The 12,078-nt window shown below is 41.9% G+C and overlaps 1 protein-coding gene across 1 annotated transcript in view; it reads right to left on the bottom strand.

Annotated features, from left to right (window-relative positions):
- UPP2 (uridine phosphorylase 2) overlaps positions 1-12,078 on the bottom strand; it is a 57,271-nt gene that overhangs the window by 2,971 nt on the left and 42,222 nt on the right. Inside the window, 3 exon segments of the mRNA XM_043504853.1 lie at positions 1,354-1,562; positions 2,883-2,995; positions 7,007-7,165. Coding sequence (XP_043360788.1) covers positions 1,354-1,562; positions 2,883-2,995; positions 7,007-7,165 — 481 coding nt within the window.

Genomic DNA, 12,078 nt, shown 5'->3' with positions numbered 1-12,078 from the left:
CTAATCTCCAAATGGGGCAATTATTAAAGGACAATAAAAGGCTGCTTAGTAGTTACTGGATCCATATTGCCCAGGCACCTTCCCTGCTTCTGAGTCTTTAGATGATTTTTTGACTAAGTAGGAAAATAATTGAATTGGGATACAGAGGGTTGAAGCACTTTATATGCCTTTGGGTCTGAAAGTCTGGATCTGTGTAGAAGCATGTGTACAACCGCGGACACAATTCCTCTAGAGGGTTCTGGGTGTATACTGAGGGCATATGCACATTTCTACAAGTTTGGATGTATTCAGGCAATTGACTCATAGAACTACAGTTCCTGGTAAGTGACCTGTCTTGCTAACATCACTGATTTGTTTTTACTAGTATTTTGGAATTGAATTTTGATCTTCAAAGAATGAACCCCTTCTCACTTTTGCATCTCACTTAGATGTTATGTCCTCGGCACAGGCAAATGTACACCTATAACTTTTCTACCCCGGACATTTTTAATATCGTTGTCATTCCTACTGTTAATCCTCTCAAATGGCTTTTTATTTAAGTAAAACTTGGTCTTGAGAAACACAGATGGCTGCATTTGCAAGCAGATCCAAAGGTTTATAAATAGTCCTCCAATTATTAATTCTTCATTTATTCTGTTTAATCCACTTTGCAATCAGCATTTAATTTTGTAAAAGAAACAGTTCCAGGATATTGCCAAGGATCTAAGGTTTATTTACACAAATGCCATATACTTACTGACATTTTTCTTCTGTTTGGTAATTCTGAAGCTATAATCTTCTCATAGCAAGTAACTTAGTGTAACCCATCTGTTAAAATTATGTTAATATTATAGACAAGGGGATATTTACTTTAACTGCTTAATGTTATGTGCCTATTGCTTTCAGAGATTCACTGAGTATATGCTGGTTTCTGTGACTCAGTAGGGCTGAGGGACAGCAGGAAGTGCTATCCAGGGAACCCTATACTTTCCTAAGGGAGTGAGTGTTTTCCAGAATGAATTGTCATGCTTGATTTCACTGCCATGGTTATAATAATATTTTCTTTGCAGATGTGATGTTGTTACAAAATTTGACTAAGTGGCAGATGCAATAGAGGCCAATTACACTATGGTTAATGGTTCTGCAAATTGGTATGACATATTATGAAAGTAGTTCCGTTTCAGACCTATAAACAAGTCTCTAAAATATATGGTGGGTCAAATCCTAAAGTCCTTCCTTGCTTTTTACTCAGTACTTACTCAGGCAACTCTCCTGCTGACTACACTGGTCATTTTACCTGAGCAAGGGTTTCAGGATCTAGTCTTATGTTTGGAAAAAAAAAATGAATAGAAAATTAGAGATATTCCTCATCCCCATAAAAATCATAGGTGCACATAGTATACCCAATAAGTGTTGGAAAATCATGAATCTCTTTGTTGCAGTTCAGTAGCTCCTCAACAAGATCCTTATCAAGTTCAGTGCTTCGTACAACTATATTATCCAGTATCACCTGCTCAAACCAAGCCTTAAAAAATGAATCCACTGCAATGTCGGTTATTACAACAGTTCCAGGGTCAATGCCTGCAGAAATGGGGATTGGGGATAGGTTAGTGCTATGTAATATTTATAATTTAAATTATAATCTAATTTATTACAGTAAAATCTTAATTAATATGAATATTTCTCAGCAAAATATATATATATGAGAGAACCATTCAAATACATATAAAGTAAAACTCAGTAAGTGCACATGTATAGATAAGAAGATTTGCAAAGGGAATATGCTGGCTAAAGGGTATTTATTTCTTCTGACACATAGGTGGTACAAGGAAAGTTCACATGTAGCTATTGATTTGTATGTTTGATTTGTCTATGTTTTAATGAATATTTGCTTAGGGTGAAAAGATAGGCATATCTATTTTGATTTCTAACCCTCCCTAACTTTGCCCCCCGAAAACAGTGCATCTTAGGCCCTGTACTCCTAAAAGGTAAAGGAGATTCTCGGTTAGCTAATTCACTAGGGGCTGTGGGTGTTTTGAGCAGAAGATTAGCTTTCTGTCCCATTACTGTCATGACATTCCAAATTATCTTCTATGGAGGTGCAGCAGAGTGACAAATGTGAAGTCCTAAGGTGTCCATGAATTGGTTAAATACTTTATTGTGCTCCTCAATTTGGGTTTAATCCTGAAGGGTTTATGCAGTCAGAGCTCGCATTGGAGGAAATGGGAGTTTTGCCTGCATCCAGACTGAATGATCAGGCCTGCTTTATTTCCATTACATAGTTATTCCAATTCTTCTCTGACAGTTAATCTGAATTTATATTTTCCGAACTTCAAGTTAATGGGGTCATTAATATTGACTAAACACTTCCATTATAAGAGAGAGATTTCTTAGTCACCATTCCTTGCCTATCTTTTCGATTCATCCTTAGACTGTAAGTTCTCTGGGATAGGAACTGTCTCTCCATTCATGTTTGTATAAAATCCTGCACAATGGGGCCCCAATCCTGATTATGACCTCTGGGCTTGCTGTACAGAAACAATTGATTATACTTATTATTATTAACTGAATGAAAGATGTTCTATTAGGGCTGAAATGGTATCAGCTTATGAGTGAGTATTTCAGGAAATAAGAGTAAACTTCTGTCAGCTGGTTTGGGTCTGGAAAGAGTATTATTCAGATGTATTAGATTTCAAGATATTATGTATTATGAAAATGTATGTTTCTGCTAAACCAGCCATTAGAAGTTTGATATTTGTTGACCTGAAATAAAATCTCATGTTTTGTTTGATGTTTGCAGACCTGAAAAAAAAAAATATGAAAAGCTCCTAATAACTTGACCTATTGCTTAGCTGTGTTTTATCAAACATCCTTTCCATCTGGCAGCAGTAAAGCTGGTAGCTAAGCCCCCAGAAGTACCGATGCGTATAATGGTAACATCACAGCATTTTGCATGGTGTAGTAATTTGATTAGTTCATGAAGCATAATAGAAATGGAAGAAATACCCATCCCGTGCTGTTGAGAGGAAAGAAAATGAAGGCATCATTAATCGTCATTTTTGTTCAAGCTGATACATTATTCTAATAGTGTTCTTATTATTCTTGTACGGCTGCCTGAGTTCCTTGACAATGCTTTAAACATTTTAATTTTTATTAAAAATAGCCAAGGCAGAAATCTCATAAATACCCCTAGCATGGTGACAGGTTTCAGAGTGGTAGCCGTGTTAGTCTGTACCAGCAAAAATAACAAGGAGTCCTTGTGGCACTTTAGAGACTTACAAAGTGGGTTTTAGCCCATGAAAGCTTATACCCAAATAAATTTGTTAGTTTCTAAAGTGCCACAAGGACTCCTCGTTTTTTTATAAATACCCCTAGTATTTCTGAGCCTGTTTGCATCTTGCTGAAATATGACAGCAGCAGCAACTCATAACAAATCATCTAATGGGGCATTGGCCAGAAATTTTATCCTACTTACCATCAGAATCATGCAGTGTTCAATGCACAGTGGAAAGTTGCTCCTGACCTAGTCATCATTAATTGGCTGGTTTCTTGATGCCTGAAAGATATCAGTCAATTAATGATGTCTAGGTCAGGAGATCTAAAACAAGAACAAATAATTTAGAATTGACAAGTTGTGCACACAGGTAGCCTATGAAACTGTGCAGTTATTACAGTTCTTTTATCTTCTCTTCTCTTTACTTCCTATTGTTTGGCTCAGGCACAAGATATATCTTGTCTTAGGCCTTGTCCACAGACTTCCATTGGTTTAACGAACAGTGTGTTTTAAAACAAATTTAGCTAAAATAGGTTTGTGTGTAGACAAGGCCTTATATTAGGATTGTATCCTGATAGTGTCACAGTTGTCACTGAATTTTAGACTGATCGAGCAAAAATAAAAATGTCATTATTTCCTCTTGTTTTTCCCAGAGACCTGTCTTTTCTATGTCTGCTTTTTAGGCTCCAGTCCTGCAAACACAAGTGTGTAATTTCACTCAGGTGAGTGGTCTCCTTAACTTCTCATGGGAGTAAAGTTAGGACTACTCAGATGAGTAAAATGACATATGTAGGTGATTGCAGGATTAAGATTTTATACCATGCCAAAAGTGTTGTTGACATTTAAAGAATAATAACAAAATAAGATTGCCACCGTAAGGCTTTTAGGGAATGGTTGTAATATTTTCAACTATATTTCATAGTTTGGGCATGGTGTGAAGTGATCTTATCTCTTGAACTTTCAGGTTGCTGAGCTGAGCAAAATGTGCCCGCTTTCTGTTGTAACACAGGGGCCTTGCAAATTGAATACTCAGGATGCCAAGAAATATGACATGACTCAAACATAAGAATTTTTTTTTTATAAATCATCATTCTCAGTCCTGATCTGGCTCCTATTGAAATCCATGGCAAAACTCCCATTGGCATCCTAGGGAACAGGAGAGGGTTCCGTGCCTATTAATCTTTTGTCCACACATGTACTAGAAGTGTGGAAAAGAGAAATTCATGAGCAGGCATGAGCATGTGCTCTGGTCCAAGTATTGAAAGTAAGGGAAATAATTTATAGAAACCAAAAGATCAAGCAACCGCAGATTTTCACTAGGCTTATTAAAGTTTTAAATGTAGCTTTATGAGTGACTGAAAGATTTTACTGGTGATAACCGCTGAACATTTTTTTAGGGTAAAGGGAAAATTTGCCACTGGATTAGTCCATTATGAATTAAAAGCAAATGCTTGGGAATCAGGGCATCTCTAGAGAGTAGGAGATGTGACCTTGTGTAAGTCACTTAACCTTTGTGCCTTGGTCTCGCCGTAAAATGAGGATAATTGCCTTTTCCTAGCTCAAAGAATATTGAGAAGTTTAATCAATTAGCACTTTTGGATCCTCTGATGGAAGACACAACAGAAATGCAAAGAGACTGGGAGTGGAATTGTTGATATATTTCCAGTTTGTCAACCCCTGAGACAATAAGGCCATGTCTACATCCACTACAGCGGTACAGCTACAGTGCTGTAGCTTTGCCTTTATAACCCCATAAACACACTATCATGACAGAAGGGGTTTTTCTATTGCCGTAGGAACTCCACCTCCCCAAGCAAAGATAGCTTAGTCAATAGAAGCTGTGTCTACACCAGGATTTAGACTGGTGTAGTCACGGTGCTCAGGCATGGATTTTTCAACCTAAGTCTATGCCAACCTAAGTTTTAAGCATAGAACAGGCCTAAGAGATGTGATGGAAGAAAATTACCTGCTGTGGTAATCACAATGTTTAAACCATTGGCCAACCTGCTGGCTTGTTGAACTATGCTGTTATTTCTATATGCACTACCTCTAGGAAATAGCAAATAGGGAACAATGTAACAGTGTTAGCTGTAGAATTTTTTGGAAGAATCCAATACTTTTCCCATCAGTTAAAGTGGGGTCTTTATGGCTTGGGAGGTAGGAGCCTTTTATCTCTAGGTCACAGATTAGAATCCAGCTCAGGTCAGTAGTGCATGGAAGTTATGATCCGATGGCTTATTGACAGCCAACATAAAATTAACGTGATAGATTACCCAATAATTAGTGGATCGGTGTCCACACAAAAAATTACCACCATAACTGACACCCATCTTGGCAGTCTCAAACCAGAGGCCAAGAACTGAAGGGCATGAAGACTTAACTAGCCTCTCACTCCACGAGGCAGTTCCTCTAGGTCAACATACTGAGGCTGTTTTTGCAATAAGAAAAGGAGTACTTGTGGCACCTTAGAGACTAACAAATTTATTTGAGCATAAGCTTTCGTGAGCTACAGCTCACTTCATAGGTTGAATTCAGTGGAAAATACAGTGGGGAGATTTATATACACACACACACACAGAGAACATGAAACGATCTATTCAAGCCTAAGTTAATTGTATCCAGTTTGAAAATTAATTCCAATTCAGCAGTCTCTCATTGGAGTTTGTTTTTGAAGTTTTTTTGTTGAAGAATAGCTACTCTCAGGTCTGTAATCGAGTGACCACAGAGACTGAAGTGTTCTCCGACTGGTTTTTGAATGTTATAATTCTTGACATTTGATTTGTGTCCATTTATTCTTTTACGTAGAGACTGTCCATTTTGACCAATGTACATGGCAGAGGGGCATTGCTGGCACATGATGGCATATATCACATTGGTAGATGCACAGGTGAATGAGCCTTTGATAATGTGGCTGATGTGATTAGGCCCTATGATGGTGTCCCCTGAATAGATATGTGAACAGAGTTGGCAACGGGCTTTGTTGCAAGGATAGGTTCCTGAGTTAGTGGTTCTGTTGTGTGGTGTGTGATTGCTGGTGAGTATTTGCTTCAGGTTGGGGGGCTGTCTGTAAGCAAGGACTGGTCTGTCTCCCAAGATCTGTGAGAGTGATGGGTTGTCCTTCAGGATAGGTTGTAGATCCTTGATGATGCATTGGAGAGGTTTTAGTTGGGGGCCAAAGGTGATGGTGTTCTGTTATTTTCTTTGTTGGGCCTGTCCTGTAGTAACTGACTTCTGGGTACTCTTCTGGCTCTGTCAATCTGTTTCTTCACTTCAGCAGGTGGGTATTGTAGTTGTAAGAAAGCTTGATAGAGATCTTGTAGGTGATTGTCTCTGTCTGAGGGGTTGGAGCAAATGCGGTTGTATCATAGAGCTTGGCTGTAGACAATGGATCGTGTGGTGTGATCTGGGTGAAAGCTGAAGGCATGTAGGTAGGAATAGCGGTCAGTAGGTTTCCGGTGTAGGGTGGTGTTTATGTGACCATCGCTTATTAGCACCGTAGTGTCCAGGAAGTGGATCTCTTGTGTGGACTGGACCAGGCTGAGGTTGATGGTGGGATGGAAATTGTTGAAATCATGGTGGAATGTCTTCATAGTATGTTCCCTATTCAGTGTCCAGGGCTCTCAATCCAGCAGCTTTCAGAAGCGCTAAATCCATATGAAACATTAAAAAAAGAAATACAAACAATGTGCTAAATTCTTCAGCTATCGTTGGGCTGAAAATGGAAGTATTTTAAGTACACTGTAAAGTACGTACACTGATGGAGAGCACTGGTCCAACCTTGTACACAGAATACCAATCTGTCCCAGCACAAATATCTTTCAAGTCTTTCCCATCTCTTTCACATCCAAGTTCTTTGTGCATGAGCTGAGCAAAAGCTTTCATTCTGTTAGGGCTGCCACCAACACAGACAAACTAGAAATAGAATGTAAGATTATCTGTACCATTCTAGCTAAAGCAGGGATCAAGACTCAGTCTGCACTTCTAATGTTACACTCAATTGCTCTAGTGGAATCATGTATCCAAAGGGAGCAGATGTGAAAGTAAAGCAACCACAAGACACAATTATCTAGTCTTGTAATTCTTATATGGAAATTCTTTTTAGAAACATGTGACATTTTATAATTCCAACCCCATCACAAATGTACTGTATATTTTTTTAAAAAATATGCCAACACCGTAGGAGGACTAACAGTCTGATTTATAAGACCCATATTCTAGCTAGATAACCATTGTTCATGTTGTAACCTTGTTAATGGATCTGGACTTGTGCTGATACTGAGGCCATGTCTACACTACGAAAGTACTCCAATTTTACAGAAGTCGATTTTTGGGAACAGATTGTATAAAGTCGAGTGCATGCGTCCACACTAAGCACATTAATTCGGCGGTGTGCGTCCACAGTACTGTGGCAAACATCGACATTCCTAGCGGTGCACTGTGGGTAGCTATCACACAGTTCCCACAGTCCCCACTGCCCATTGGAATTCTGGGATGAGCTCCCAATGCCTGATGGGGCCAAAAATTTGTCGCGGTGGTTATGGGTAAATGTCGTCAGTCAACCCTCCCTCCCTACTTGAAAGCAACAGCAGAAAATCATTTCGCGCCCTTTTCCCTGGATTGTCCAAGCAGACACCATGAAGCATGGAGCCCTTTCAGCTCCCCAGCAGTTATGACCATTGTAAACACCTCGCGCAGTATCGTGCAGTTTATGCAGAACCAGCACCTGAAAAACCAGGCGAGGAGGCAACAGCAGCGCGGTGGTGAGGACATGAACACAGATTTCTCTAAAACTGCGGTTCCCAGCAATTTGGAGATCATGGTGTTACTGGGGCAGGCTCATGCTGTGGAACGCTGATTCTACTCTTCAAGTAGAAGAGTACCACGATGACAGCAGACCTCACAGTTCACAAGCAAGTGGCAATAGCCCTGTGGAAGCTTGCAATGCCAGACAGCTACTGGTCAGTCGGTAATTAATTTGGAGTGGGCAAATCTACTGTGGGGGCTGCTGTGATGCAAATAGCCGACGCAATCATTGAGCTGCTGCTATCAAAGGTAGTGACCATGGGAAATGTGCAGATCATACTAGATGGCTTCGCTGCAATGTGATTCCCTAACTGTGGTGGGGCTATAGACGGAATGCATATCCCTATTTTGGGACCGGACCACCAGGGCAGCCAGTACATAAACCGCAAGGGGTCCTTTTCAATGGTGCTGCAAGCACTGGTGGATCACAAGGGACGTTTCACCAACATCAATGTGGGATGGCCGGGAAAGGTACATGACGCTCGCATCTTCAGGAACTCTGGATTGTTTCAAAAGCTGCAGGAAGGGACTTTCTTCCCAGACCAGAAAACAACCGTTGGGGATGTTGAAATGGCTATAGTTATCCTTGGGGACCCAGCCTACCCCTTAATGCCATGGCTCATGAGGCCATACACAGGCAGCCTGGAGAGTAGTCAGGAGCTGTTCAACAGCAGGCTGAGCAAGTGCAGAATGGTGGTAGAATGTGCATTTGGACATTTAAAAGCGCGCTGGCACTGTTTGCTGACTCGCTTAGACCTCAGTGAAACCAATATTCCCATTGTTATTTTGCTTGCTGTGTGCTCCACAATCTCTGTGAGAGTAAGGGGGAGACGTTTATGGTGGGGTGTGAGGTTGAGGCAAATCGCCTGGCCACTGAATACGTGCAGCTGGACACCAGGGTGGTTAGAAGAGCACAGCAGGAAGCGGTGCGCATCAGAGAAGCTTTGAAAACCAGTTTCATGACTGGCCAGGGTACTGTGTGACACTTCCGTTTGTTTCTCCTTGATGAAAACCCTCTCCATTGGTTGTCTATAAATTCTCTGTAAGCCACCTGCTCTCTCCCCTTCTATCATAGTTTGCTTGCAAAGGAAATAAAGTCACTATCATTTAAAAACATGTATTCTTTATTAATTGATTATAAAAATAGGGAGATAACTCACAAGGTAGCGCGGGTGGGGTGTGGGAGGAGGGTAGGAGAAAAGGAAAAGGCCACTTCAAAACTTGTTGAATGACAGCCTTCTGTTGCTTGGGCTGTCCACTGGGGTGGAGTGGTTGGGTGCCCGGAGCCTCCCCCTCACCGTGTTCTTGGGCATCTGGGTGAGGAGGCTATGGAACTTGGGGAGGAGGGAGGGCAGTTAAACGGGGCTGCAGCAGCTGTCTGTGATCCTGCTGCCATTCATGAACCTCCACCAGACGCCAGAGCATGTCTGTTTGATCCCACAGTAGCACCAGCGTTGCCTCATGCCTCCTCTGATCTTCCTGCCACCACCTCTCCCCACGTTCATTGACCACTTTCCTGTACTCTGCTATTGTGTCCCTCCACACATTCTGCTGAGCTCTGCCAGTGCTGGATGACTGCATGAGCTCGGAGAACATTTCATCATGCGTGAGTTTTTTTTCGTCGTCTTATCTGAGATAGCCTTTGGACAGAGGGGGGAGGCTTGAAACATTTGCAGCTGCTGGAGGAAAAAAAAGGGAGTGAAGTATTTAAAAAGATACATTTTACAGAACAATGGCTATACTCTTTCATGGTGAACAACACTATTCACATTACATGTGATTTTGGTACAAGGTCGCATTTTGCATCTTATATTGAGTGCCTGCAACTTTGGTGTTAGAGATCACACACGCAGTGCCGGGCAACAGAATTTGGCTTGCAGGGGGCCATGGTAAGCCATAGTCTTTCGGCTTCTACAACCTTCATAAGAGCAGTGCCCTCCTCTCCCATACCAAGCAAAGCCCATTGAGTTGGCCATTTAGTGCTGTGGTTTTCCTGTTAACGTGCAGCAGCAGAAACCAAACTAACCCCCCCCCCCCATCCAATTCTCTGGGATGATTGCTTTACCCCTCACCCCACCGCTTGGCTGGGGGGTATCAGGGAAGATCCCAGCCAAACGTAAGCAGCTCAGCGCCAATGCCCCCTTCCCCCCCCCCCCCCGTGGCTAACTGTGGGGAGGATTTCTTTTCAGCCACAGGCAAACAGCCCAGTAGGAACGGCCACCTCTGAATGTCCCCTTAATTAAATTCCCCTATTTCAACCAGGTTACCATGAACAATATCACTCTCCTGAGGATAACACAGAGAGATAAAGAATGGATGTTGCTTGAATGCCAGCAAACTCTGGGACCATACGCTGCCAGGCTTTATCATGCAATGATACCAGATTATTTGCTACTAGCATGGTGTGGTAAAGTGTCCCACCATGGAGGACGGAATAAAGCTGCTCTCCCCAGAAACCTTCTGCAAAGGCTTATAGAGTACCTCCAGGAGAGCTTCATGGAGATGTCCCTGGAGGATTTCTGCTCCATCCCCAGACATGTTAACAGACTTTTCCAATAGCTGTACTGGCCATGAATGCATCCCAAGTCCTCAGGGCTACATAATCATTAAAAAATGCTTGCTTTTATAACATGTATTATATTTAAAAAGGTACACTCAACAGAGGTCCCCTCTCTGGCTTGATTGGGTTGGGAGGGTATTTCAGTCTGGCTGATAAAAAGATCCTAGCTGTCAGGGAGAACGGTATGCTGTGTGCTCTCCTCAAGCTCGTCGTCCTCCTCCTCATCTTCCCCATCCGCAAAATCCTCAGCCATGGCGGAGAGTACCCCATCATCGGAATCCACGGACAGGGGTGGGGTAGTGGTGGTGGCCCCCCTAGAATTGCATGCAGCTCAGCGTAGAAGCAGCATGTCTGGGGCTCTGTCCCAGAGCATCCATTTGATTCTTTGGTTTTCTGGTATGCTTGTCTGAGCTCCTTAAGTTTCACGTGGCACTGTGCTGTGTCCCTGCTGTAGCCTCTGTCCCTCATGGCCTCGGAGATTTTTTGAAATGTTTTGGCATTTTGTCTTTTGGAATGTAGTTCTGATAGCACAGATTCCTCTCCCCATACAGTGGTCAGATCCAGTACCTCCCGTTCAGTCCGTGCTGGAGCTCTTTTTCGATTCTGGGACTGCATGGTCATCTGTGCTGATGAGCTCGCCTGGCCAAAGGAAATGAGATTCAAAAGTTCCCGGGGCTTTTCCTGTACACCTGGCCAGTGCATCCGAGTTCAGAGTGCTGTCCAGAGTGGTCACTATGGTGCACTGTGGGATAGCTCCCGGAGGCCAATACCTTTGAATTGCATCCACGCTAACCCTAATTCGAAACAGCGATGTCGATTTCAGCGCTAATCCCCTCATTGGGGAGGAGTACAGAAATCTGTTTTAAGAGCCCTTTATGTAAAAAAAAAAAAAAAAAAAAAAAAAATGGCTTCGTTGTGTAGACAGATGCAGGGTTAATTCGATTTAACGCTGCTAAATCTGACATAAACTTGTAGTGTAGACCAGGCCTGAGTATCAAGTGTTTATTTGGATGGCTTTGTGATTAGAGGATGGAACTCAGATTCGATTCCTATTTATGTTAGGCTTTTCTAAGATATATTGCCCACATGTTCTGGTGTTGCCACAGGCTTCCTTCCTGACTTCCTAGGCAAGTTACTTAATCTTTCTATGCCTCACATTATCCCTCTAAAATGGGAATAAGAACTTTTATTTCCCTCGCAGAATGATTGTGAAACTTATGTTTGTAAAAGTGCAATGAAGTCCTCAGATGGAAGGTGCAATGAGAGTACATAAATGGAAAATATTATTGTTATTTGTTAGGTTTCTGACTATTGCTCATGGGAATGAACAAACTAGGCTCTCTCTTACTTTCAGTGAGGACTATAGAGGATCAGATTAGTTCAATGTTCTAAAAACATAGGAAATAACATTAAAAATTACATATGGTGTTACTATAGGATCTCACTACTGTACAGCTGCAAA

Source organism: Dermochelys coriacea, chromosome 11 (assembly GCF_009764565.3).
Source record: "Dermochelys coriacea isolate rDerCor1 chromosome 11, rDerCor1.pri.v4, whole genome shotgun sequence".
Taxonomy (NCBI): Eukaryota; Metazoa; Chordata; order Testudines; family Dermochelyidae; genus Dermochelys; species Dermochelys coriacea.
This window is presented reverse-complemented; position numbering and strand designations above follow the sequence as displayed.